Source organism: Callithrix jacchus, chromosome 10, assembly GCF_049354715.1.
Source record: "Callithrix jacchus isolate 240 chromosome 10, calJac240_pri, whole genome shotgun sequence".
In the NCBI taxonomy this organism is placed as follows: Eukaryota; Metazoa; Chordata; class Mammalia; order Primates; family Cebidae; genus Callithrix; species Callithrix jacchus.
In genome coordinates, this window is record NC_133511.1 from 129992544 (window position 1) to 130018388 (window position 25845).

The 25845-nt window shown below is 62.5% G+C and overlaps 2 protein-coding genes across 13 annotated transcripts in view; one reads left to right on the forward strand and one right to left on the reverse strand.

The window, feature by feature from the left end:
• Positions 1–73: 73 nt before the first annotated feature.
• The window catches only part of LSP1 (lymphocyte specific protein 1), a 42755-nt gene continuing 16983 nt past the window's right edge, over positions 74–25845 (reverse strand). For 4 of the 12 annotated variants that reach the window (XM_035263782.3, XM_078341780.1, XM_054241229.2 and 1 more), the window contains exons 2-11: positions 15873–16010; positions 14509–14670; positions 12711–12834; positions 12255–12347; positions 11957–12000; positions 10990–11071; positions 9770–9904; positions 9324–9401; positions 9061–9163; positions 4457–4951 (exon numbers count right to left, since the gene is read on the reverse strand). In XM_035263782.3, coding sequence (XP_035119673.2) covers positions 9074–9163; positions 9324–9401; positions 9770–9904; positions 10990–11071; positions 11957–12000; positions 12255–12347; positions 12711–12834; positions 14509–14670; positions 15873–16010 — 946 coding nt within the window. In that variant the 3' untranslated portion in view covers positions 4457–4951; positions 9061–9073. Of the gene's footprint in view, positions 1760–4456; positions 4952–9060; positions 9164–9323; positions 9402–9769; positions 9905–10989; positions 11072–11956; positions 12001–12245; positions 12348–12710; positions 12835–14508; positions 14671–15872; positions 16011–24269; positions 24535–24705; positions 24757–24910; positions 25132–25845 lie in introns of those variants that run through there. The other 8 variants (XM_078341782.1, XM_078341778.1, XM_078341777.1 and 5 more) reach the window with 8 other exon arrangements.
• PRR33 (proline rich 33) lies at positions 628–8553 on the forward strand. Its single transcript, XM_035263778.3, has 2 exons — positions 628–697; positions 6095–8553. Exon 2 carries the CDS (start codon positions 6104–6106, stop codon positions 7508–7510), a length of 1407 nt encoding a protein of 468 aa, XP_035119669.3. The 5' UTR covers positions 628–697; positions 6095–6103; the 3' UTR covers positions 7511–8553.

A 25845-nucleotide genomic window follows, 5' to 3' on the forward strand; every position in this document is an offset into this window, starting at 1 on the left:
GCTCAAAGGACAGAGCCTGTGCCCTAGCTGCCTCCCGCTTTGTGTGGGCCGCTGGGGAGGCTCTTGGAGCTGGAGTTGCTGGGAACAGTCCTGTCCTGCTCTGAGTCTGTGGCTTCCTCTGCACTGCACGCCTTCCCCTCCCCACCCGTGTCCTCGTGGGCAAGGCTTTGGGGGGCCACGTACAGCCCTGGTTCTGGACATCTGTGACCAGCTTTCTGCCCAATGGGGACATCTGCAGAGCTGCTCCCTCAGAGGCACCTGAGCGGGCCCCTGGGGGTCGCCGGGCACACCCTGTCCTCTCCCATGGTGGGACCAACCTCCTTTCCAGGCTGGCTCCTCTAACAGAACCCCGAGCCCACCATTGTGGTTACATGTGGTTCAGTCTGCAGGCGTCACTAGAGCTTGGCCTGGGAAGCCAGTGCCCACCTAAGCCCTCGCCCAGGCCAGTGGTCCTGAGGGGCACACCTGCAGGTGGGCATGCCGTGGCCCTGCACTGACCCTGTGTGGCCAGCAGGGGAGGGTGCTGCCCGCCCAGCTCCTCCGGCTTTGGCAGGCGCTCTCCTCCCAGCCCGCTGAGGTCAGAGGGACAGGGAAGGTTTTATTTTGGGTATCGGTGACCTCCCGCTCAGGGTGCGAGCCTGAGGCGTAGCAGGGACTGCACCGATCAGGCACCAGCAGCCACGAGGGCCTGTACCAGGTAACCCTCACCCTGCTGCCATCTGGCCTGACCAGGGTGGTCCGAGGAGAGAAGGCAGGACAGGGGCCTCCTGGGGCCACTATAGACCTGGGTGGGGGTGGGGCACAAGGGAGGACCAGCCTAGGTTGGGGTGGGGACGCATTTCCACCCAGAAGGAGTCTGAGGATGGACCATGGGTCTTTGGGCCCAGGGCAGTTGTGGGGAATGAGGGGGAGTTCTGAAACTGGCAAATGCTGAGCCGAGCCCAGGGAGTGGGGAGCAGGCTGCGGGAGGGAGGACGGCCTCCTGAGTGTCTTGGCTCCAGCTCCCTGCCTGGGTGACGCCTAATGGTGGACACTGGGCCAGGGGCCCTCCATCTAGGTCCCGGTACCCAGTGCCCATGGTTGGGGGTGGCGGAGATCGAGAGGGTCCTGAGTGTCTCCTGGTGCCCTGAACTGACCTGAGCCCAAGCTGGTTCCAGCCTGAGGCCGCTCGGCCCAGTTGTGGGCTCAGCACTGCCAGGCCCAGCACAGGAGCAGCTGACACAGCGCTCGGGGACTGAGCTGCTCCAACCCCAGGTAGCTGCCTCCCACATGCCTGGTGCTTTGGATTTTGCAGATTCATCAACTCATTCTGTAGATATGGTGGGCATCTTCTGTGTGGTGCTGGCCTAGGAGCCTGCAGCGGGGGTCACAGGGTGTCAGGTGGCTGCCTCTCCCAGCTGCCCTTGGTCACTGTCCCATCCAGATCGGGTGGGAAATGAAGGGAGTGTGGTCACCAGGTGGCTCCCCAGCTGGGCAGGGTGGCCTCAATGCTCTCTCGGTGGCCGGGGCATCCATGAAAGGATGCGGGCATGTCACTTCCCTTGCGTGGGTGGTGGCTCTGTCGAGGCTTCACTTTTCTGGACTCTGTGTATTCGTGAGGCAAGCAGGATTTGACATGCAGCCTTCAGAAAACAGTGGCTCTGAGGAGCTGAGGGAATGGCAGTGAAGTCCGGGACATCAGAGGTGGGGGCCTGCTCCTCACGGGGGCTTCTCAGACACGGAGGGCTGCCAGGCTGAGTGTCAGGCCCTAGTGCAGGACCTGGGAGAGGAGGGAGAGGAGGGAGAGGAGGGAGAGGAGGGAGCGGAGGGAGAGGAGGGAGCGGAGGGAGCGGAGGGAGAGGAGGGAGCGGAGGGAGAGGAGGGAGAGGAGGGAGCGGAGGGAGAGGAGGGAGAGGAGGGAGAGGAGGGAGAGGAGGGAGAGGAGGGAGAGGAGGCAGCGGAGGGAGAGGAGGGAGCGGAGGGAGAGGAGGGAGCGGAGGGAGAGGAGGGAGAGGAGGGAGAGGAGGGAGAGGAGGGAGCGGAGGGAGAGGAGGGAGAGGAGGGAGAGGAGGGAGCGGAGGGAGAGGAGGGAGAGGAGGGAGAGGAGGGAGTGGAGGGAGAGGAGGGAGAGGAGGGAGAGGAGGGAGCGGAGGGAGCGGAGGGAGGATGTCCCCAGGCTGTCTGCTATTTCACACGGCTGTCCATTCATCCACCCATCTATTCATTCCCACGCATTCACTCTCACTTTCACCACTTCCTTTCCTTCCTCTCTCCTTCTCTTCCATAATCCATCCCTCCATCTGTCCATCCCTCCATCCATCCACCCATCTACCATCCACTCATCTATCCCTCCATTCATCCATCCCTCCATCTGTCCATCCCTCCATCCATCCATCTACCATCCACTCATCTATCCCTCCATTCATCCATCCCTCCATCTGTCCATCCCTCCATCCATCCATCCATCTACCATCCACTCATCTATCCCTCCATTCATCCATCCCTCCATCTGTCCATCCCTCCATCCATCCACCCATCGACCATCCACTCATCTATCCCTCCATTCATCCATCCCTCCATCTGTCCATCCCTCAATCCATCCACCCATCTACCATCCACTCATTTATCCCTCCATTCATCCATCCTTCCATCTGTCCATCCCTCCATCCATCCACCCATCTACCATCCACTCATCTATCCCTCCATTCATCCATTCTTCCATCCATCCATCTCTTCATCCATCCATTCATCTACCCATCTACTCATCTATCCCTCCATTCAGCCATCCCTCCACCCACCATCCATCCTTCATCTATCCATACATTCATCCATTATTCCACCCACCTATACATCCATCTATCCATCCATTCATCTCTTCATCCATCCACCATCCACTCATCCAGCCCTCCAACCATCCATCCATTCACGCACTCACCTATCATCCATCCATCCCTTCATCTATCCATTCACCTACCCATCCACTCATCCATCCCTCCATTCACCCACCTATCCATTCACTCAGTCACCTATCACCCATCCCATCATCCACCCATTCATCTACCTATCCACACATCCATCCCCTATTCACTCATTCACCTATCCATCCATCCACCCACCTGCCCATTCATCCATTCATCTACCCATCCATGCATCTATCCTTTCATTCATCCACCTCTCCATTCATCCACCTATCCATCCATCCAACCATGTACCCATCCCTTCATTTATCCCTCCTTACTTTCATGCAATCATTCATCCATCCATCTACCCACCCACCTGCCTACCCATTCACTCACTAATCCCTCCCTCTATCCCTCCCTCCAGCCCCCCTCCTTCTCTCTATCCATCTACCCATCCACTCATCCATCCCTCCATTCATTCATCCACCTATCCATTCACTAATTCATCCATCTATCCATCCATCCTTCCACCTGCCCATCCATTCACCCACCTATACACCCACTCATCCACCCATCCACCCACCCATATTCACTCACCCATATGTCCCTCTATGCATTCATCTATCCCCTATTCATCCACTCATCCATCCCTTCACTCACCCACCCACCCAACCATTCATCCACTCACCCACTACCCATCCATTCACCCACATATCCATCCACTCATCCGTCCATTCATCCACCCACCTACCCATCCATCCACCCACCTATCCATCCACTCATCCATCCACCCATCCACCTATCCATCCACTCATCCGTCCATTCATCCACCCACCTAACCATCCATTCACCCACATATCCATCCACTCATCCGTCCATTCATCCACCCACCTACCCATCCATCCACCCACCTATCCATCCACTCATCCATCCACCCATCCACCTATCCATCCACTCATCCACCCATCCACCCATTCGTCCACCCACCTACCCATCCATCCACCCATCCACCTATCCATCCACTCATCCACCCATTCGTCCACCCACCTACCCATCCATCCACCCATCCACCTATCCATCCACTCATCCACCCATTCGTCCACCCACCTACCCATCCATCCACCCATCCACCTATTCATCCACTCATCCACCCATTCGTCCACCCACCTACCCATCCATCCACCCATCCACCCATGTGTCTGTTTACCAAACCTTCACTGAGCACCTCCTGGGTGGTGTTGGGGGAGGCCCCAGAGGTGGCTCTTGCCTTCCGTGGGTGCACAGTCAGGGCACAGAAGTTCATATTGGGCTGGTCATGGTGGGGGTAGGATGTCATAACCCTTCTGGAAAAGGAAGCCTGGACCCCACCCACAGTGGGGACCCCACCACCGAGGCCACCACAGAACTTGTGTGTCCTGGAGCCTCACACTGCAAAGGCCATGAGCCGGGTCAGACTGCCTGAACCCAGAGGTCACAATCTGCTCTGCCATATGGGGACAGGCTGGCCACTGGCCCAGCCTTTCCACCCTGGCCAGCCCTGCCCTCTTAGTGAGTACAAGACAGCCAGCACACGGGAATACACAGGGAGCTTTATTACACAAACTGCGGGGTGGGGGCAGCAAGCGAAGAGTGGCGGGGCCTCAGCCTCCAGCCTCCTGCACGGCTGCAGTCAGCTTTAGATCTGGTTCCCCTCGGATCTAGGGGGTGACTTGCCCTCTCTGCACAGGCTGTGACTCAACCTCTTACCTTCCTAGAAGGCACTTGGCCTCTCCAGGGGTAAGTCCCTTTGGCCAATGATCAGGAGTTTCTTTCCTCCCCCAAGTAATGAGAAACAGAGCTGGGTGGGTGCAGGGCAGGCTGGGGGGTGGGGTGGGTCAGAGAGTGGAAGGGCAGGGAGGCTGAAGGGTCCAGGAGCAAAAGGAGGTGACAGCAAGGGGCATCAAAGAGGTGAGGGTAGGCCATGCTGGTAACACGAAGCCACTTCTTAGCCAGGGCAAGGGGCGGGTGTCTGGCCGGAATCTCCCCTGGGTACTTGGAGGGTGCCACCCGGCTGGACCTGCAGACCCAGGAAGCTGGAACATAGGCATGGGGTGCAGGGAGCATTAGTCTTGGGTCCAAGGAGGGGCTGCAGACCTGCCTCCTGCACCCCACAGAGCCTTACCCCCCAAGCCTCTGTCTGCCCACAACCCCTCTCCACCACGGGAGAAGACTCCCTGCCTCAGAGGCCTGCTTCCCAGGGTGAGCACTTGTGCCCTGGGTCAGGGCCTCTCACTGGAGACCTGACTCCAGGTAGAGGGAAGGCCCGCCTGCCAGCCAGCCTGCCCACCCCAGGAGCTAGAATTGGGGTTCCTGTGCTTCCTACGGTCCTGTCATCTGGAGGCGGCCAGCAACTGAGAGCAAGTCCTGGGCAGGCTCCTTCTGCCCCCACCCCTCCGGCAGCTCTGTTCCTGCCTTGGCAGAGCCAGCCCCAGCAGCAGCCCCCAGGCCTCCCTCCTTCCCCAAACCAGACAGCCTCTGGCTCGGCCCAGATGCCATTTGTCAATGTCCTTGCAAACACGTGGCGCCCAGAAACCAGGGTGGGCGGCTTGGCCGGACCACCCCAGCCCGGAGGTCTGCGGGAATATCCCATTTAGCATAGCTCAGCGAAAACTGCTCCCACCTTCCGGCCGATCTACCTCTGATGATGCAGCCTCAGCTTTCCCGAGCCTCTTGGCCGCCACCCCTCACCGCTGGCTCGCAGCGGACGCGCCTGTGGTCGGGCCGGAGACGGCGGGGCGCCCCTCACGTGTCTGCGGGCAGCCACTCTTCCAGCCCTGGGCCCGGCCGGCAGCTGGCCAGGGGCACGCCTCTCACTCAGGGCTCCCCCGAGTCTCCCACCCCAGCCCATGCGGCACTGTGGCCTGACCTGGGCTGTGCACTTGGGGCCTGCTTTGTGCCAGGGTGACATGCACAACTGAGGCCCGAGGCAGGGTCCAGCCCCGTCCTTCGAGGAACCGGGTGCCTCATTTCTACATTAGGGTAATGGTGGAGCCACCCCAAAGTCCCCGAGATGCAGTCAAGCTCAGGACGCCCCCGGCAGGTTCTGGGTGCCCAGGAAGCAGAATGCTCAGGTCTCCACACCTCTGGGCCCAAGTTCTCCCTGGGTCACACAAGACACAGGCCTCCCACCTTGGGAGAGAGGAGGGCTGGCCTGACTGCTGTCCCTTTCACCCCAGGACACAGCCATGCTCATCTCAGCTTCGTCGATGGCACCGGAGGTGGGTGGCCCGAGCGTCCGGGGGACCCCTGGACCCCCACCGCCCCTGCTGCCTAAGCCAGGGAAGGACAACCTTCGCCTGCAGAAGCTCCTGAGGAAGGCGGCCCGGAGGAAGATGGCAGGGAGCATGCACCTCACCCCACCCGGGGCCTTCCGCACCTCCCTGTCCCCCGTGAGTGAGGCCAGCCGTGACCAGGAGGCTGTAGCCCCACACACTGCAGAGTGCCCGCATCAGGCTGAAGCCCCGAGCCCTCCTGAAGCCAAGAACCATACCGAGCCACCCCACACGGTGGCTGCCCCACCCCATTCTCCACACACCCCCATCATCCACCATGTGGCGTCACCCCTGCAGAAGTCCACCTTCTCCTTCAGCCTCACCCAGCACAGGGGTCTAGCTGCTCACTTCAAGGCCACAGGGCCCCAGGTTGTAGCCCCGGCCCCAGAACCTGCCCGGCCCCCCAGTAGCTTTGTCCCTGTCTCAGCCCCAGTGGCTGGGGGCACCCACATCACCCAGGTGCACATCCGGCTGGCGCCATCCCCACACGATGGGACCCAAGAGCCCCCCAAGACAGACCCGGAAGGAGGATCCCACAGCCAGGAAGGAGACAAAGCCCCATGTCCCCCCAGAGCCCAGGGCCCAGTCCCAGTGGCTCATATCCGCCCATTGCCCACCGCAGCCCAGGCTGCCAGACCCTCATCTGAGGAGCCCCTTGTGCCCTGGCTGCCACCTGGCTTCCAGGCCTTGGTGCCCAGACAGGCGAGTGCCAGGGTCGTGGTGCCCATAGCCCCTACCTGCCGAGCCCTGGACCCCTCACAGCACAGCCTGGCCCCCATGGGCCCTGGCAGAGAGCAGCTGGAGGAGCCCGCCATGGCTGGTCCCACCCCTGAGGCCGAGTGGGTGTCCAGCCCCTCCAGGGCCTCATCCCCTGTGCCACCATCAGGCCCTCACCCATGCCCCATCCCCAAAGTTGCGCCCAAGCCCCGGTTCAGTGGCTGGACGTGGCTTAAGAAGCAGCTGCTGGAGGAGGCCGAGGAGCCTCTGTGCCCGGGGCCACAGCAGAGCCTGGAGCCAGAGGCACATGCCCCCATGGAGCAGGAGGTGTCCCGGGCCCCCGCCTCCCGGGCCTCCAGGATGTGGGATGCCGTGCTGTACCGCATGTCGGTGGCGGAGGCTGGAGGGCGCCTGGCAGGACCCAGCGGTGGGGAGCGCACCCTGGCCGGCCTCACCCGCCTGCCCTTCCTGTATCGGCCTCGATTCAACGCCCGGAAACTGCAGGAAGCTGCCAGGCCCCCTCCCACAGTCCGCCCCATCCTGGAGCTGAACCCCCAACCCAAGAACTTCAACCGCACGGCAACCGGCTGGAGGCTCCCATGAAGTGGCCGGAACGGCTCCCAGGGCCCAGGACCATGGGGTGGACAGAAGAGAGGGCTGAGGCTCGAGCTGGGGGTCCACAGTTGCTGCATGAGGATGTGCCAGGGCCCGAGGAGCATGGGGTACAGGGCAGCTTGAGGGGCACACGGGTGCCGAGGGAAGTCTGGATGTCAGGAGGGTGGTAGGTGGACGGGGCCGAGAGGGTGAACTGGGGCCCCTGGGCTGCAGTGGTGTGAGGGGAGCAGAGAAGGGGTCTGTTGGGATGTGGGATGGGGCCTCGGGGTGAAAAGTTTAGGTAAGCTGGCAGAGCACTGCACCTACTGACCGAGCCCAGGCTCCTCCGGGGCCCCTGGGCCTCACATTTTTCCTCCCTTTTGCTGTCAAAGCTTTGGGGGAAGATCTGCTGGCTGAGGCCTGGGCGTGGCAGGCGGGCTGGGCTGTCAGCGCCAGGAGCAGAGTCAGCAGTTTTGCTGCCCGCACTTCCTGATAGCAGAGCCAGACCCTGGGACTGGGGTGCAGGGGGAGCCCCCAGCCAGCGTGGGACTTGGCACCGATACAAGTGCTCGGGGCAGGCAGGGAGGGGCTCACTAGGGGTGGAGGAGGGCCCAGCATTTCTCCTCTCACGGCCCACCTCTGCTTCCCCCCGTGGACTGACGGCCTGAAGGGGCAGAACTCAAGGGGCTTGCTGGTGGAAGAGAGAGGGTCTCAGCATCGGCCATGCCCAGGCTTTGATAGCTGGAGGAGGAGGGGGCCCTCAGTCCCAGCCCTGCGAGAGCAGCTTGGCCAAGTGGGGCCGAGAAGGGGCTGTGGCCCCGGTTGGAACAGTGGAGGGCCCCAGTAGGCAGTCAGCCAGGCTCTGGGGGTGTTGCCAGCCACAGGACAGGGACTCGGAGGTACCAGAAAAAAGCCTCTGCTGAAGCTGCTTAAGAGTCAGGGTTTAGCAGGGAAAGATGGTAGGAGGCCAGCTGCCCCACCCTGGGTGTGACAGGTGCTGGAAATGGAGCCCGGGCCCCAGGTCACTAATAAATGTGTGTCTCACCATGGCAGAAGTGGCCCTGCTCTGTCTGCAGCATAGGAGGGGGAGGGCATCTGGATTCCTGAATGGCCCTCGGCTGGCACAGGAAGGAGGACCTAAGTTTCTGCCCCTCTAAGGACCCCCAGCACACAGATGGGTGGGAACCCGAGCTCCAGGGGCTCCATGCCATCCACTTCCTCCAGTGTTAGCCCTGTGGCGGCCAGGCTGCCCCTCACTTCCCTCAGGAGCCCTGCTGCAGCTTTTGGGGAGTCCCAGAAGGGAGCCTTGAGCTTCCCTGGTGGAGCAGTGGCTGAGCTGGCCTGACTCTGGTGAAGCGAACAGAGAGTTTGAATCTGGCGTCGGGTGAGGGAGGCAGAGTCCACACAGGGCTGGGAGACAGAGTTGGTCTGGGTTCTGGCCAACTGGGAGCCCACCCTTACAGCCTGCAGCAGGGGTCCAGGCCCCCTCCAGGTCGCCACGTTCCCAGCACGATACACGTGTGTGCACCTCATCATGCTCTGGGTAGCCAGGGACTCACCAAGATGGGAGGCCTAGGGCGCTGGGCCCCCCTCCACAAGCACCTTCTCATACTTCCCATGTCCGGTGGCCACAAACTTATACCTCTTCCCAGATGGGGTGCTCTGTTGGGGAAGGAGACCAGGAGTGAAGGTGAGAACAGCAGAAGGGAGACGAGGCTGCCTCCGCCTCCGGGAAGCCCTCCCGGATGCACAGAGGACAGCCCCTCTTAGCCCTGCCCTGCGGCACCCACCCTGCCTGCACCAACCATATGTAGGCTCTTACCTTAATTGTCGACGAGGTCTTGGAGCCTCCCTTCTGCTCCCAGAGGCTTTTCTTGCTCATGTCTCCAGCCACAATATCCTGGGGGCAGCAGCAGGACATGTCACAAGGGCAGACCCCTGGATCTCAGGGAATAGAAGCCCCGAGCCCTTCTCTCCTACCTTGCCTTACCTGGTCAGGGGGCCTGGGACCTGCCTACGTACCTTCTTCGGTGCGATCCCAGTGGAAGAGGGCAGGGAAAGGAATAGATGTGGCATCCACGTCCACTCGGCCAGCACAACCATCAACACCAGCAAGGGTGACCCAACCAGCCACAATGCCCCAGTGTTCTGTCTCCCACACTGCCTCCCGGACCGTCCCATGCTTGCCTCTGCAAGGAGTCCTGACCTGCTGCTAAACTCCCAGGCACTGGCTCTGCAACCCGGCCTCACTCCTAGAGGGGCCCTTACCTTGCAGGGTGGTGTCTTGGCCGCAGACTGAGCCTGTACCTCACCGGTCTCCCACAGACTCTTGGTGCTGGCCACAGCCATGCTGGGCAGCTCTATGGAGGCCTGGCGGGCTAGCTTGGGGGTCTGGCCAGAGGTCTGCAGAGGAGGCAAGGTACCAGGATTACCGTAGCGGATGACCACCGTGGACACATCAGAGGGTCACGCTGGGCAGCCCTCTGCTTTGCCTGTGTACGTTCCCTGGGAGCGCTTTCCCAATGTGGCCCTAGACTGGGGATCACTGAAACAATGTGCTTTCCTTCATTTGGTGCGACTGTGAGATACCTCCCTGCCCTAAAGAGCACCAGCGGGGTGATGGCACACAGGACAGATGTGGGTCTGCCTCCAAGCTGCTCCGGGGTAGGGCCGGCGGACCACGGGCTGGAGGCAGGGGCACCGAATGGATGGAGGAGCAGTGGATAGATGGCGGAGTAGGAGCATTGATCAGATGAAGAAGCGTTGGTTGTATAGAAAGGTGTGATTGATGACGTTGCTTTGATTGGATGGAGAGCACTGATCATATGCAGGAGTATTTGTTATGTGGAGGATTGAACGGAGTAGCACTGGTTGGATGGAGCCATATTGGTTCAATGAAGGGGCATTGATTGAATGGAACCACGTTGGTTGGATGAAGCAGATTGGTTGGATGGAGGGCCGCTGGGAGGGCGGAGAGGTGCTGACTGGTTGGAGGAGCGGTGAATGAAGGGAGGAGGGTTGAATGGATGGGGAGGCGCTGGTTGCATGAAGGGATATCGACGGGATACAGGAACGCTGACAGGACGGAGGGTCGCCGACTGGATGGAGGAGCGAGTGTCGGCTGGTCGAAGGGAACGGAAAGGTGATGACTGGGTGAAGGAGCAGTGTGTGAAGAGCGCCATAGAATGGGGGGTGCTGGTAGGAAAGGGGTGTGCTCCGATAAATGAGCTCGGGGTGGAGGGAGGGGCCCTGATTTAGCACAGGAGTGTTGGTTGGATGGAAGGATACTGGGCGGACGGAGATGTGCTGGTAGAGAGAGAAGCATGGTTTGGGTGGAAGGGCATTGGTTGGAAGCAGAGGCACTGATTGGATGAAACTATACTGGTTGGATGGAGGGAAATTGACGAATGAATAAGGGCATTGGTTGGAGGAAGGAAGGGTGCTGGGATGGAGGAGAGGCGTGGCAGCAGTAGGGAGCCAGGTCATACCTGAATGGCCTGGGTGTATTGCTCCAGCCACTGGTCAATCCTGGAGATGGGCAGGTCTGGCTGGGACTTCTTTACACTGTTACTGGAGGGTAGAAGATGCGTCAGGCTCCATGACTCCCCGAAAGGGTTCCCCCAACCCGCTCGAGCCTCTCCCAGAGCCTCCTGTGGTCTCCAGGTCTCTGACCTGCGACTCCCTTCAACCCCTTCTTGGGGAGACCTAAGATTCAAGCCCAGAAAGCAGACAGAGAGACAGACAGACGGACGGACAGACAGACAGGCAGACAGACAGAGAGAGACAGACTGACCGACAGACAGGCAGAGAGACAGACAGACGGACAGACAGAGACAGACAGAGACAGACAGGCAGACGGATGGACGAAAGGACAGATGGACAGAGAGACAGACAGGCAGACAGACAGGCAGACAGATAGACAGACAGACCGACAGACAGACAGGCAGACAGATAGACAGACAGATGGACAGACAGACAGGCAGACAGATAGACAGACAGAGAGACAGATGGACAGACAGGCAGACAGACAGAGAGAGACAGACAGACAGACCGACAGACAGGCAGACAGATGGATGGACGGACGGATGGACGGACGGACAGACGGACAGAGAGACAGACAGGCAGACAGACAGGCAGGCAGACAGATAGAGAAACAGACAGAGAGACAGACAGACAAACCGACAGACAGACAGGCAGACAGACAGAGAGACAGACAGGCAGACAGAGAGAGAGAGAGAGACAGAGAGACAGACAGAGAGAGAGACAGAGAGACAGACAGGCAGACAGATAGACAGACAGAGAGACAGGTGGACAGACAGGCAGACAGACAGAGAGACAGACAGACGGACAGACAGACAGAGAGATAGACAGGCAGACAGACAGGCAGACAGATGGACGGACGGACGGACGGACAGACAGAGAGACAGGCAGACAGACACAGACAGACAGACAGACCTTTTCTCTATGGAGCGGTGTAGAGACTCGGTCCTGTCGATGAGCTGTGGAGGGTGGAGACATGAGCCTGCAGCAGCCAGGGCAAAGCCCACACCCTCCACCCCCACAGTTACTCCATCCACCCATCCAACCCCCAACCCTTATATCACAGGGGTTTGCTGAGCGCCAGGCAACGGGGAAATAACGGACAAAAGCCGGGCCTGGGCCTGGTCTTCCTGTGCCCAGGCACGTGGGATTGGCCATTTGGGGATGAGTCTGGGAGAGGGGAGAAGATGGCGGGCTTTGCTACCTGACCTACTTTGGTGGTAGGGCTCGGGGGAGGCGGGCTGTGTTCGGTGGTCCCCTCCAAGACCAAGGGGCTGGGTGTCCTGGGCTGCTGACATTTCCGGTGCTAGGAAAACAAACAACAAGACACCCCAGGTGACCCCTGCCTGTACCCCTCCTGCCCCGCCCAGCGCCTGCGGGAACAAATGCTGTCCCTTCCCTGGGCCTCAGGGTGTCCGTGGCCCTGACATGCTCCCGTTCTAGAGCTGGTGGCGAGGGACTGAGGAGTCCGGGGAACTGTCTCTGGAGCTTGCAAGAGGGTCAACGAGCCTCACCCTCCCTGAGAATGTGGGCCCAGAAGGGGCTGCAAGGTGGAGGGTGTGGGGTGCTGACCCCTCCGGGCTAATGTCATAGGACCCACAGTGGAGTAGACAGCCAAGGAGACTCATCCCGGGGTGGGGGCACCCAGACCCTGAGGTGGAGCCACTACCTCTTGTTCCTCCTTGGCCCCGGCGGCCCCCAGGTTGTCCTGGACGGTGTCCTCCGGGTCTGGCCCCTCCTTGCTCTGACTCAACTCCTCCAGGTGGCCTTCGTCACTGGCATGCGGGCCGGGCCTGTGGGTGGAAACAGAGGCAAAGCTGTTCTAGGGCATTGGATTGCTTGGTTGACTTCTTCCCATTTACAAGCCTCAGTTTCCCCATCTGTGAAATGGGGGCAGTCACGCTCGTTGGGTACTAAGGGATCTGAGACCCAGCCCACTGGGTAAGAAGGTCCAGCGGCCTCAGAGGCAGTGCTGTCTGCTTGGGCCTCTGTGTCAGGGCCCAAGACTCCTGGGGAACTGCCCAATCCCTACCAGGCAGGGCCCTGCCACGTGAGGGTCCCCCAAGCACAGAGGCTGGGTTCAACCCCCAGCTTTCTGGCTGGGCCTCCGCCTGGCAGCTGCTCGCCCACCGGTTGGTCTGGCAGCATCTCTGGGGTTACGATTCCTTCTCTGCTCCCTGTGGGGGTCTGTGGGTGTTGTGGGGGGCTGGAGCCTGGGTCATCTGGAAAGCCAGGCAGAGATAGGGGCCAGGTCACTGAGGAGAGGGGCCAAGGGGCTGCCGGCTGCGGGGGAGGGGAGGCCAGCCAGCTGGCAGCTTCCAGCAGCTCTGCATTTGAGCAGGACTGAAGCTGGAGGAGAAGATGGGAAATTCTCGAATTTTCCATGATTTCAGGCCTGTGGGTGTGCGTGCCAGCCAAGACCCAGACCCACCCACCCAAGGTGGGCAAGGGTCTGAGCCAGCAGCAGCCACACAGAGGGGCCATTCAGGAGCAGCGCCTTGTGGCCAGGCAGGTGGAGGGGGGGTGGGGTGGCAGCCGCAGAGCCGGGCTCCACCGAAGAGTCAAAGTGCCCCCTGCTGTTGGGAGCAGCCTTGCCTGCCAAGGCCTGAGGCCAGAGAGGAGGGAGCTGCCCCATCTCAGAAATGCGGGGCCTCTGACTCCCAGGCGCCTATGAGGAAACTGAGGCCTGGGGAGGGGGCGGTGGGCGCTGGGTCAGGCCAGGACCAGGGGCTCTTGTGGAGTGGGAGCCTGGTTGTAGGAGGACAAGGGAGCATTGCTAAGCAACACCAGCCCCTAGAGCTCCAGGGGGTCTCAGAGGGGCCGGGATGACCAGGGAGAGCTGCCACCCAGCCACGGGCTCTGGCCCCACTCAAGGCCAGGGGGTCCCAAACAGGGCTGGAGTCGGACCCATCATGGCCACAGCGGACCGAGGCAGCAGGAACCCTGAGTGTGGGTAGTGAGGTGGGGCTCGGGAGCAGCCCCTCTCGGGCCTGCTGGGGTTAAGAGAGGCACGCACATCCACACATCTGGAAACGGCGTGCACATCTGGAAATACCTGCTCCCCTCCGTGGGAATGGAGATCAGCCAGCCCCGAGGGAGGAAGGGGCGGCCGCAGGCTCTCAGCCTCCATTGCAGAAGCGGCCACAGCTGTGTGCTGATGTGGCAGCACCGCCCAGCCCCGCAGCTGCCTGGATGGGGCCCAGGGGCTCTGGGGAGCCCCAGAATGAGGTTTCCTCGAGGCCCCTCGCGCAGCCGCCATGCTGTCTCGCCCTCTTCCTCCCAACCCTTCTTTCTCCCTCTTTCCTGGCCATGGGGGCATTTCAGGGGCTGCTTGGAAAGGGGATCATGGGGTGGCTGCTTAGGCTTAGGCTGGGGGTGCATAGGGAGCCCCACTTTGCCCAGCGCCCACCCTGAGGCCCACAGGGAGCCCCGCTCTGCCCAGCGCCAACCCTGCGGCCCCCACTCACCTGTCCTCTTGCTCCCCCTCAGGACTCCTGCACCGGGTGGGCTCTCCACCGTGTGGGGTGCCCTGGGCCCCCTCAAGCTGCTGCTGCTCTGGCCTCTGGGACCAGTCACCAAAGCCCTCATCCTCATCCAGTTCAGGGGCCTCCGAGGCCTTCGGGCTGAGGCTGAGGGTAGCAGGAGGGAGCTTAGGACCGGGCGGCTGCTACCTCCTCCGCCCGGAGGTACCACTCACTTCATGGTGCCTGCTCAGGCCCTGGGCTCCAAGTGTGGGGGACCCTGTGTGCCAGAGAGCTGGCTCTGGGCTGTGTCTCCTGTGGTCAGAGTATCCCTGAGGGTAGGGCTGTGCCTCCCCCATCAGTCTGGGGCTCCCTGAAGGCAGGGCTGTGCCTCCCCCATAAGTCTGGGGGTCCCTGAGAGCAGGGCTGTGCCTCCCCCATCAGTCTGGGGGTCCCTGAGGGTAGGGCTGTGCCTCCTCCATAAGTCTGGGGCACTCTGAGGGCAGGATTATGCCTCCTCCATCAGTTTGGGGGTTCCTGAGTGTAGGGCTGTGCCTTTTTCATCAGTGTGGGGCTCCCTGGCGGTTGAGCTGTGCCTCCTCCATCAGTTTGGAACTCCCTGAGGGCAGGGCGGTGCCTCCCCTGTCAGCCTGCGGCTCCTCGAGAGCAGGGCTATGCCTCCCCCATCAGTCTGGGGCTCCTGAGTGTAGGTCTGTGCTTCCCCCATCATCCTGAGGCTCCCCAAGGGCTGCTCTGGCCCCCAGGCTCCTCCCAAACCCCAACTTCTCAGGCCTCCCACGTGGTGGGGTGAGCCCTGGAGAGCTGGGGCTCTGTGGGATGGCTAAGGGCCTAACTGTGGTGACCGCTGCACCCCACTCTGCTCAAGGCTGCTGACTCGGAGAAAATGGAACAAAAGAGGCCAGGAGGAAGGGGAGCATTATTGCAAAAACAGCCCAGCCCAGCCCAGCCCTGCCGTGGAGGCCTCCTGGGCCCAGGGAGGAAGCAAGCCAGCCTGGCCGCCAAGCTGGACGTGGCTCTGTGAGTCACTGGCGGGGGAATCTGGTGGGGGGCCCGGGCCAGGCCACGTGGCTGGGGTCAGAGGCAGTCCACGCAAGGACCAGCATGGGGGCGCACTGCCTGGGGCAGCACCCAGGAGGCAGCCAGGCACTGGCAGACCCTCACCCAGGCCTTCAGCCACGCTCGCCCAGCAGCACTCGACCCCCTCCCCCCCCCGCGTCTGCTCCTGGGGGCCTTCCTCGCCGTCCTACACTAGGCCCCCCCAAGCACAGTCCCTTGACCTCCCCCTCTGCCCAGGCCCCAGGGTGCACAGATAGGGGCTGGAGCCCAAGGCTGCGGGTGGGGCTGCTCACAGCATCTCCTGCTCTGGCTGTTCGGGGACATGGCGGCCTCCGTCCTCGTCCTGGGCCTGCAGCTGCCTGTCTCGCTCATGCCAGCACTGCTCTGGGGCGGCCTCCTCCTTGTCCTCCACGCTCCACTGAGCTGTGAGCCTGGTGGGGGACACAGTGGACATTGAAGACAGGCACTGCTTTGTACCCGCGGATCCTGTCTATGCAGGCCTTGCCGGGGCCACACGGTGGGAGCAGCCCTGGTCCACAGGGCAGTCCCAGGCCGGCCCTCGGGCCTCACCACTTCCATCTTTAAATAGAGGCTGGGCATGTGGTCAGGAGGTGCCCTCTGGCCCAGGCAAGGGTCTCAGGGTCCTGTGAGGATCTGGGCCCCCCATGCCCTCGGGGGCCCATTCAGGCCTGAAAAAACAGGACAGAGGCCCTCTGTCCCCCTCTCCCAGCCTGCCCCTCCCTCATTAGAGCCAGGACTCAGGCCCAGCTGACCCTGGAGGGCCCGGAAGAAGATACGGGTGCCCAGGGAGGCTGGCCGCAGCCCCCTGCAGATGCTCCCTCTTGCACCCCAAAGGCAGTCTGTGTTGGGGAGAGGGTCCCCCCCATGAGGCCCAAGGCTGAGGAAAGGAGAGCCTGCCAGCCAGGCAGATGGCTCCTGTCCTACCATCAGCTCTGCTCAGAGAAGCCCTGGGCTCCTGCCTGGGCCTAACCCCATAGCTGGGGGAACCCTATGGGGTCGGCTAACCCAACCCCCCCATCCTGATTTCAGAGTCCTCTGCGGAGTCTCTCTGAGCTGTTTCTTTATTGTTGGTGGTGTTTGGGGCGGAGTTTTACTCTTGTCGCCCAGGCCGGAGTGCAATGGCGGGATCTCAGCTCACTGCAACCTCCGCCTCCTGAGTTCAAGCGATTCTCCTGCCTCAACCTCCCGAATAGCTGGGATCACAGGCAAGCGTCACCATGCCCAGCTAATTTTGTATTATTTGTTAGGGATGGAGTGTCTCTGTGTTGGTCAGGCTGGTCTCGAACTCCTGACCTCAGGTGATCCGCCTGCCTCAGCCTCCCAAAGTTGTGCGCGGTCAATCGGGCTGTTTCAAAGATGGGAAGCTGAGGTAAGGGAGTGCTTCTGCTCTCACAACCTGACACCATGGCTGCTGAGGGGCTCACGTGTCCCAATTGTGGATGGAGGAAGACACAGGCTGGCCTGGACCTAGGGGTCGGAGCCCCTGCCCAGCAGCTCTCAGATAGCCCAGGTCCTGCAGACACTGGAGCCGCAGCTGTCACAGTCCTGCCTCCCATTGCCCTCCTAGAGCCTGAGGGGGGGTCCAGGGTCTCTACCATCCTACAGGGGTTATTATCCCAGACCCAGGGAGGGAGCCCAGGCCAGAACAAGGAGCAGGGCTGGGGTCTCCCTGCTGGGCTCTCTGTTCTTCCCGGCCAGTGTCCGCTGCCTGACCCTGCAGCCGGATCCCCACTGGGCCCCCGTCCCCTGGCCAGAAAGCGTGCTCTGCCAGAGCATGATCTAATCTCGCCTAGTCTCCCCTAAGCCTCTCAGACAAAAGCCAGGCCCTTCTGCAGGCCCATGTTCAAGGCCCACTCCCCCCACCGAAGCCACAGGGGACTCCAGCCACGCAAAGCCAGCCGCCTGCACACCCGCCCCCTGCACTCCCGAATCCGCCCGCCTGTCCTGCTCCTCAGAAGTGCCTTCAACTCCCAGCCCCCGAGGAAGCCCCTTAATTCCCCACACCTGGCTCCCATCATCCAGGCAGATGAGGCCGGGCTTCCCGCCGTTGCTGGCCTCAGCAGGGCTGGGGGCTGCTGGACTTCGTTCCACTTGGGGAGGCAGAGCTTGGGGGTGCAGGGGCCCTTGTGCTCACTCACACCCTTCCAAACCCAGGCTGGTACAGAGCTGGGGCAGAGTGTTGAGGAGGGGGAGGGCCTCCATAGAGGGGGAGCCTGGCCATGTGGCTCCCCAGGTTCCCATGTCCCAGCCCCTCCATGTGGGCTAGGGCTCAGCTGGGGTGTGTGCCCCGGGCCTGGGGCATGAGGTGGAGCCCCAGCTTCTCCTCAAATGTGGGCTCCGGGTGGGGCCAGGGCCCTCAGTCCAGCTCCAGCGACCCCCTCCACCAAGCCGTGGGGAGAGCGGGGCTGGGGAGCACACATTAGCGAAGAGACCCCAGAGGCTCGTGTGCACATGTCTCCTTCGGTCCACCCCTGTGGGCAGCAAGTCCGGGCCTGACAGCCCCACAGAGGCCCTCGCTCTGCTCACAGCTCATGCCTAGCACACGGAGCGCGGCCCGCATTGGGAGTCCCCAGGCCCGGGGCACACTGGCTGAAGCACGTTCTCCACGAGCCCACGCTCCGGCCACACAGGCACACACGCCCGAGCCCCAGGCACATGCAAGAATGCACGCGCTCGCCCACAGCAACACCTGACATCCACACGTGTGTGCAGGCGGTTTGGGAACAAGGGGACCACGTCCCCTCCAGGGATCCCCGCAGGACGCCGCAGCCTCGCTGTCAGGAGGCAAACACTGACTGTCTTGCATCGCCCCACAACGGCGGTGCCGGCCCTGGCAGGAGGCCAAGGTGTGCGCTCTGGGAACTTCATCCCTGCCGGGCTGAGCTCTCCCTGGCGAGGGGCCTGGGGACAGAGTGGGGGTGCAGGGAAAGCATTTCCTGCCTGTGTCTCTCCTAAAACCCAATGCTGGGGAGAGGCCCTGCCGGCCCCTGGCCCCTGACCCAGCAGCCTGAGGACGAGGAGGCCTCTGGGCCCCCTTCCCCATCTCCTCCCTTTCCGCCTGCCCCAGGATATGAGTAATGCGGGCCCCCTCCCCATGACCTCACCCCCTCACTATTCCACAGCTGGGCTCCATTCTGGGAACTGGAAGGGGGATAGCTCTCCTGGGGTGGGGTGGGGGCCTCTGGCCTGGGAAAGGCGCCCCCCGGCCAGCAGCCCAGGCCCCTTGGCAGGCTGGGTGGAGTTGTCAGGACTCTGGGATGGCCGACCTGCCTGTGGCCCTGGCTCAGCTCCGTGCAGCTGCGAGGGATTTGGTGTTCCTCCACAAATGCAATGAGGCGATTTCCTGTGTCTGTTCTGGCTCCCGAGGCCCAGGGTTCAGCCCAGGGGTCAGGCAGTGGGGAGGCTCCATCCATCCACCTCCTGCCCTGGTGGACCCCCACACCCTCACGGTCCCAGACTCCACTTCAGGGCTTGGCCCCCAGCCAAGGACACCAGAACTCTGATGGAAGCCTCGTTCTGAGTGGGGTTCCCCAAGTTCAGGTCTGTTCTGGCCAGCCTCATCCACTGCCCGCCCCCCCCCCCCACCGACTGGGGACACCAGCCCTTCTTCTCCTTCCTCCACAGTGCCCCCACTTCTACCTCCCAGTCTCCACCAAGGGCCCCACAATGCCTGTCCTCGGCCCAGCATACCCAGCTGCCTCTATCATTCCCCTGCAGATACTTCCAGAATAAGCGTGGGGCTCAGTCCCTGTCCAGACTCTGCCCTCTGCAGGCAGCCCCTGTGGCCACTCTGCCTGGCTGTCCTGAGCCCAGAGGCCGGAGGAGAGGGTCCTTTCTGGAGTCCTGGGGAGTGAGGAGGCTCTCTCAAGGAGTGGGGGCTGCAGGGAGGATGTCAAGGGGGAGCTCCTCCTTCAGGCCTGATGACAGGTCCTCTGGACATCACAGGGAGCTGGCAGGAGGCCTGGGGAGCTGGGGAGTCTCCCACCAGGGTGGCTCAGGGCTCCCTGCACAACACCGAGGTCTCTGGTCCCCTCATGAGCCCAGCTTCCCCTGGGGTCATAGACTTGCCCCTCAAGTCACCACAGAGCTCAAGAACAGACAGACACAGCACACTGTGGAGGCAAAAGATGCCCACGGGGGCCGTTCCTGGCTGAGGCTTCCAGAGGGCAGTGGGATAGCAAACCCGAGTGACCCCCCACACCAGCCGCCTACACGGCATTCATGACATGGGCTTCAGAGTGTGTCGGGCTCCATGTGACAGGCCGGGGCAAATGCGGTGGCAGCTGGCAGCACCCGCACACCACAGCCCTGTCAGCTGGCCCCTGGCTTGTGCAACATGCAGGGGTCCTTCCCCAGGAAGGGGGCAGCCCAGGGAGGGGCCCAAGGGTGTGACACTGCCAAGCTGTCACTCCTCCCTGGAGAGGCAGCTGGGAACTCAGCTGGGAGGGGAGCCAGGAGCGGAGACAGCCTGGGGCCAGCAGGTGGGTAACAGGTGGGGCAGCGGGAGGGGCACGCACCATCGCCTAGGGCTGGGGTGTAGAGATGGAAACCTGTCCCCAACACCTGGCGCAGACCCAGCCTCCCCCCCAGGGCCTCCAGCACCTTCCCAGTTGTGCCTGCACCTTGCTGGGTATGGGCAAGGTGGGAGTCAACCCTTTTCCTTGTAGTCTGGGGCCAGTGGGAGAGGGAGACACCCTAGTGAGCAGGATCCTGGCCTCTGCCTGGTGAGGCTGCCGGGAAGAGGGAGCTGCTATCTCTGTGCGGCTGGAGCAGGGAAGCAAGTGTCCCCAAGGACCCGCCCCAAAGCCACCAGAGTTATGGTTCCGGAGGAGCTGCCCTGGCTGCACTGGGGAGACCTGGGGGCAACAGCAGCCTGGAGAGCAGCAGGGACCCTCTCGGGGACACACCGCCACCGGGAACCAAGGGGCAGGCCTGGCTGCAGGAGGCCTCACCCTGCCCTTTGGGCTGGGTGACTTCTGCAAGACATTGAAGGCAGTGGCCTGAGATGGTGGGAGGTGACTGAGAGCAGCCATAGCCAGAGAGAAGCTGAGCCTGAGAGCACAGGGGAAGGTCTAGCAGGCCAGGGCCCCCATCCCAAGCACAAGGCTCCTGCCTGTCTCCCCTGAGCCAATGGGGCCTCGCACAAAGGGTGCTCTCCGTGGCCTGAGGCTGGTTCCACGGTGGAACGTGTACATCCAGGCAGAAAGGGGAGCACAGAATTGAGAGCCTGAGACCCAACCCCCTCCGCCAGGGTCCCTGGCTCGCCTTGTCCCCAGTGCTGGCAGCGCTGACAGCCAGACAGCCGCTCTGGGCCTGAGTCCCCGTCTGTAAGGGCCAAGGGGGTTAATCCAGCAAAGTTCTTGGCTCTGCACTGGGGGACAGGAGGCGCTGCAGTCACGGGGCCAGTGTTCTTGGGTCTCTTCCGTGTGGCTACTCCTAGAGGGGATGGACCTGAAGGCACGGAGGGCACAGAGGTCTGGCACATCCAGCCTGCTGGGAGCAGGGGGCTGGGGAAGATCCTAGCAGCACCTGGCAGCTAAGCTCGGGCCCATGGGAGCCACAGAAGGTTCTTGGGGGAGAGGCTCAGAGGAGCAGAGAGCCAAGAGCCCCCAACTGCCCCAGGGTGGGGTGCAGAGTAGAGCTGAGAACTAAGGCACAGGCCCACTGCCATCCTTGGTGACCCCTGGTGAGACTCAGACAGGACAGGGACCACGAGGACAGGGTAGTGCTGATTGGAGGAACCTGAGGGACACACACCAGCCCCAGGTGAGCCCCGGTGGGGAAGGAGGGGCCACGCTGCCCGGGAGTGCCAGGAGGCTAGGATGGTGGGCACTTAGGGCCACAGGCTGGCCCTGGGGAAGCAGGGAGCCAGCGCCAGGAAGGATCTCTGGGAGCCTCCTTCCCAGCGGTGAGAACTAGGCCCAGCCTCAGTTTCCTGGGCCTGGAGTCTCTAGCTGTAAAATGAATGGGTGACTCCCACTTGGCAGGAAGCCCTGGGATCCTCTCTGCTGGCACCAGCTTCCTGCTTCCCCAAGGTGGGTGCTGCTGGGCGAGTGCCCCTGGAGCCTGTGCTGTGCTGTGAGAGGAGGCTGAGCCACCCGCAGTGGCTGGGTCGCCTGCCTCCCGCTAGGATCCCCACACCCAGGTCCTTCTGAGCCTCTGCCACACAGATCACATCTGGAAGGCTCCCTGGAGGAGGCGGCACCTGGACTTGGACATCTGCCTGCAGAGCTGGCTTTCCTCACAACCCTGGGAGGACGAACCTCCGCTCCTTGGCGGGTTGATTGAGGGGGAGGGTGGAGCCTCCCTCCTCCATGGCACCAGCCCAGTGCTGGGGGTGACACAGGGGCATGGTCACAGGGAGCCGGAAGCTGGCGGGGGTGGGAGGTTCTGCCCCCATGGGCTTTATATGCGGAAGCCCGCATGGCCGAGCAGGGACTCAGGGTCAGCCCAGGAAGGCCGTGAGAAAGGAGACCGTGCCCCACTCCATCACACAGGGAGGAGGCACTGTGCCCCCTCCCCTGCAGCTGCCTCTCTCTGGGCCCTTCGGGTGGGCAGAGGCTTGGTGAGGTAGAAAGCCCAGGCCCTGCCGCATCGCCTTCTGACATCGGCAGCCCTTTGTAAACTAAGGGGACCCTGCAGGGCCTCTCCTTGCCTTCTCACTGTGGGGCAGCATTTGGGGGCCTCTTAGGGGACCCCATGTGCTTCCACTCAGAGCCCACAAAGCTAAGGAGCCTCTCCTCCACTGTCTGCAGCCTTCCCTGCTGGGTGTCGCTACCCAGGGCTCAGTGGCCTGGGGGCTGACAGAGAGGGACTTTCCTGCCACAGCCCCGCCTGGCACCTACCCGGCTCATCTGGCCCACCTCCCTCCCACGTTGGCTCAGGCAAAGTGCTTGGGTGCCAGGAGCCCCTCGTGCCCAGCCGCGGATCCTTCTTGGCCTTCACCCCACCTGGCCTCCCCTGAAACCCTGGCCTGGATGTTGGGCCTGCTGGGTCCAGAACCCACCCCACCCTGACGGCCCCGTGCCGAAGCCTCCCTCAGCTCTCACCCATTTCTTAGCTGGGGGTGGGGGAAGGCTGGGCCTGAGGTCTTGCCCCCGGGAAGGGATGTCGGGGGGACCAGATCCTCACCCTGACACTGCTCCCACCATCCCCAGCCTCCCTCCTCTGCGGGGTTCCCTGCTCTTCTGGCTGACCCGACATGGCCACCACCTGCCCCCCCACCACCAGGCTAGCCCAGGCTTGGTTCCGGCTTTCTTCTCAGTCTGCCTGGGATGGCCCAGGGCACAATTCTTCCACAGCGGCTGCCTCGCTCCAATTCCTCCCTCCTCCCTCCATCCTTCTCCTCCTCCTTCCCTCCTTCCCTTCCCCTCTCTACCCCGTTCCCTGCTCTCTCTATCCTTCCCTCCTTTCTTCTCTCCTCTCTCCCTCCCTCCATCTTTCCTTAGCCAGCCGTATATTTTGTCAGGTGCTAGGGACCCAAAGACGGAGGAGTGAGATCTCCTCCCTGCCCTTATGAATCTCAGCGGTTGCCAAGAAACCAGCACTGACCCCCGCTGTGGATCAAGAAGCACAGAGGGGGAGCTGGCAGGAAGTCTCTCAAAGAGGCGCTCCGGTGCCTGCTCTGAGCCTGGGGGCGCCATGGTGGGCAGGGCCCTGGCTGGGAGGAAGGGGTGCAGTGGCTGTGGGTATGTCTAGGAGACCCTGGGGAGGCACAGCCAAGGGGAAACAGAGCCGGCCCCCAACCCCGCACAGCCCTCCCCACCCTCCCCAGACCCCTCCACACACAGCCCTCCCTTCCTCCTGGACCACCCCCCCCACAGCCCTCCCTACCCTCGCCGGATCCCAGGCGCCAGCCCTTGACTCCTGATGACCCGAGACTTGTCCTAGTCTCTGCCTCCCGCCTCCACCTCTGGGGAGAGGCGCACAAGGAGGGGTCTATTCCTCTGCATTCCCCACCCGCTCGGTCCAAACCTGCTTTGCCCTATCCCCGTCCTCCCCCACAGCTGGGGCTGCTGTCTTGGTCCCCGGCGCAGCCCACCAGCCTCACACCCTCCCTGGCACCCACCCTGGCGCCCACTCAGGAGGCACTCAACTTGGAATGGGATGGAGTTTCATCCTCTGTTGCTGAAGCCCCCTGAGCTTCATGACCCACCCAGCGCGGCACAAGGGCCCTGAGCTCCTGCCTCAGCTTTGCCCCAGAGCGGTGATGCTATGACTTGTATGAGTGCCGGCCAGGGTGACTGCAGCCCAGGCCCGCCGCCACACCATCCAGTCCCACAGGTGCGCAGGCCGGCTGGGCAGATCCCCAACTCTGCCAGGCTGAGTCCCAGCCCATTTCTTCACTCTGGGCCAGGCTACGAGGCACTCTCAGCCCACCTGATGCCACCCAACAGGAAGGGCACCTATGCGCCGGCAGATAGCACTGACCTCAGGGCATCTATGACCCTGGAAACCTCATGGTGTGGCCTCCACAGAGCCCCAAGCCTTGAACCCTGCCGAGACTGGAAAACGGAGCCTTGTTTTCCCCAACCCCTCTACCCTTGGCTTCCCGTCGGTCCTGAGAGGCTGGGTCAGGGACCGTCCACCTCTGCCTTCATAGCGGGGTCCAGAACCGAGCCTGACGTCCCGCTGATCAGCCCATCACCTCCCTGGGCTGGGTGCCCTACCTCTTGTGGTGTGCTCCAAGGTCAGCCCTGTGTCGGGAGCACCCTCGTCCTGCTCCACCGCCGTTGCCCCACCTGCTGCGACCGGCCTGGGTCAGAGGTTAGGGCCCTGCCCTGCTCAAGGGCGGTCCTGTCTGCTGACCCCCGGCATGGCTGGGACTCTGCTTGCCCCATGCTTGCTCTTTCTTCCTCCCTCCTTCTGCTCTGCCTGCTGTGCACGTGGCTCTTCCTGTCCTCCTCGGTGTCACTGGCCACAACGCTGCTGGACCTGTGCCACGAGTGAGGCAACCCGGGGGACCTTTCTGGGGCTCTCGCCAGCACTCCATGATCAGCGTCCCCCGCCGCAGCTCTCACCCTCGCATGCACCTACATGCAGGCCCGCTTGGTGCCCGCCTTACGCAGGAGGGGACCACAGAGCCCTGATACCCACGGGCCTCACCGACAGCCCAGCTGTGCCTCCTGCCTCCGCTGGACAGCCCTCGGGAGCACTGAGGCTCCCGGACCGGCTGGGACTGCCTGGCAGCGCTCTCGCCGTGCTCATGAGGCAGGCTTTTGGCACGTTCCAGGACACGCGACCAGTCCCTGGCATCAGCTCGGAGCTCTGCCATCCTCATTCCTTCCCAGCTATTCGTACTCAGATATACCTCACATCCCTGAAGGCTCTGCCCATGCTCCACGCGACCAGAGGCTTCATACATTATTCAGACGTGGCGCCCACCTGGGCAGGAGCTGCAGCCGGCACCCAAAGGGAACAGCCAAGCCAGCCTGGCATTCGACCGCCTGTCCTGCCCCCCCGAAGCACCGGGATCTTCCTGCTGTAGCACTCAGCAGCCAGGCCCTCTGCCTGCCCCCCCATGCCACGTCTGCCTGTGGAGCTCTGGGGTGCCTGTCTTGGCCCCCGGCCCCTCCCCAAAGCTATCTTGGCTGATCAGCCCCTCCCAGGCTCATCATTCCTGGGGGTGCAGGGGAGATATCGCAGAGCAGAAAAGAATCTGCCCCTGGGCTGGCTTACTTCCACAGGAGACTGCCCGGTGTGTGTCCCCTGGTGCTGCGGACAACCCCTGCCAGCCCCCAGATGGGGGTACGCTTTGGAGCCTCCCTGAGCCTCAGCTTTCCTATCTGCAAACGGGGTCCAAAGGACCAGCTTCAGTGGACCGTGTGAGAATCCCGTGCCCTTGGGATGTCCTGGTGGCTGAGGTCAAGTGGACCTGACCCGGTCCTCTGTGCCTAAGGTCCAGACATCCCCATTTAAAAAGGGTCAGTGAGCACCCGTGCAGCCAGTACCTCCGTCCTCGAGACGGCCTCCAGAATGCTGTCCCCTCATCCCCATTACAGACACAGAAACGGAGGCTCAGGCTCAGGACTGCACCTCTCTCGCAGGAGCCCCAGGGAGCTGGTGACGTGGCTGGGGCTCTGGCCCCTCCACCTCCAAGAACTGGGTGTGGGGAGGACCAGGCAGGGACAGAGGCTGATAGAGATGCCCTGTGTGTGCACAGAGGGTGGAGGGCAGGGTCCTGACCCACTGGGTCCCAGTCCTGGCGCAGAAATCCTGCCCTCCGTCCCAGGGAAAGCCAGCCCC